This window comes from Merops nubicus, unplaced genomic scaffold, assembly GCF_000691845.1.
Source record: "Merops nubicus isolate BGI_N331 unplaced genomic scaffold, ASM69184v1 scaffold28691, whole genome shotgun sequence".
NCBI lineage: Eukaryota > Metazoa > Chordata > Aves > Coraciiformes > Meropidae > Merops > Merops nubicus.
In genome coordinates, this window is record NW_008590986.1 from 1 (window position 1) to 1350 (window position 1350).

Here is a 1350-nt window from a genome sequence, read left to right on the forward strand (position 1 = left end):
ACTTAGGAGGTGGTTTTGTAGTTCTGTGTCTTCCAGCTGGTGAGCACTGAGAGCAACCGCTACAGCCTCGACCACATCTCCTCCCTCTTTTCCTCCCAGGTGAGCGTGGGGCCCAGCCCCCCCTGGGGGCACTGGTGGGTCAGGGGGGCTTTGCTCTGGGCTGGGCTCGAGGTTTGAGTGGAGAAAAGGATTCTTCTGGTCAAAGGAAGGATGGTAAGGGAGTAAATTTGTTCTCTCTCTCTCCTAGGAGACACTCGTCGACTTTGCCTTAACCTCGGCTGAGATCTGGGCGCTGTGGCACAACGAGGAGAACCAAACCATTGTGAAGTACATCAACTTTGAGCAGTGAGTTCCTAGCCTTGACAGCTCCACTTTCAAAGCCCTGGTTGAGCTCCTCAGCTCTTCTCCTGCCCCGTTTGGTGGAGGTGCAGCCCTGCCAGTTCCTCCTCTTGCAGTCATGTGCGCCACTGTGTCTTCCTGCACGTTATGTGCATTTTATTCTTTTTTTTTGACTCTGCTTTAAAATAAAGCTACAGCTCAGCTGCAGGAATGTGAAAAATGTAAAAAGCTGGGCAGCAGAGTGCTGGAAGCAGAGCCTGCTGTGAGTGGGTCGGAGGGAAGGCTTTAGTTCACCAACAGCTCCTTCAAAACATAACTCTTCCGAGAGAGATCGTGTTTTGAGGAGTCTGGTGATGGGAGAGAATCATTCCTGTCTTTATAAAGCTGAAGGGGCTGGCTTGGTGCATCCCCAGAGCAGGGAGATAACCCCTGGGGGGTGGAAAAATGCTGTGAGTGTGCAGTGTTGGGCAGAGAAATCTCCTGGCCAGGCTGAGAGAGGAGTTTGGTGAGCACAGGGAGGATGTTGGTAGAAGTGAAGGACCGTGACCTGTTCTGTCAGCTTAGGGCCACCCTTCAGCTCCTCTGGCTCAATCCATTGCTTGTCACTGGTCAAAGCTCCAGTTTCAGATCCAGGTGGCTGTGAAGTCTGTGGTGGCTGGTGGGGGTGACAGTTTGGCTCAGGTGGCCCTCCAGGGTGTGCTGTGTTGGGGCACTGCAGTGAGAGGCTGATTCTGGGTTTGCTTTTCCTCCAGCAACGTCGCGGGCCAGTGGAACCAGGTCTTTGTGCAGCCACTGCCTGAGGAGGAGGTGACAGTTCGACATGATCAGGACCCCAGGGTGAGTAGAAAAGCAGCAAGAATCAGAGAATCATGGAATCATTACGGTTGGAGAAGACCTCTAAGGTCATCAGGTCCAACCATCAACCCAACGCTCCCATGGCCACTAATCCATGTCCCCAGGTGCCATGTCCACATGTTTTTAGAAGCCCTGCAGGGCTGGGGACTCCAGAAC

General features: G+C 53.4%; 1 protein-coding gene across 1 annotated transcript in view; it reads left to right on the forward strand.

The window, feature by feature from the left end:
• Positions 1–24: 24 nt before the first annotated feature.
• The window catches only part of NUP160 (nucleoporin 160kDa), a gene marked incomplete at both ends in the record, with an annotated part of 24399 nt that continues 23073 nt past the window's right edge, over positions 25–1350 (forward strand). The window contains 3 exons of the mRNA XM_008950110.1: positions 25–99; positions 248–345; positions 1092–1176. Coding sequence (XP_008948358.1) covers positions 25–99; positions 248–345; positions 1092–1176 — 258 coding nt within the window. The remainder of the gene's footprint in view (positions 100–247; positions 346–1091; positions 1177–1350) is intronic.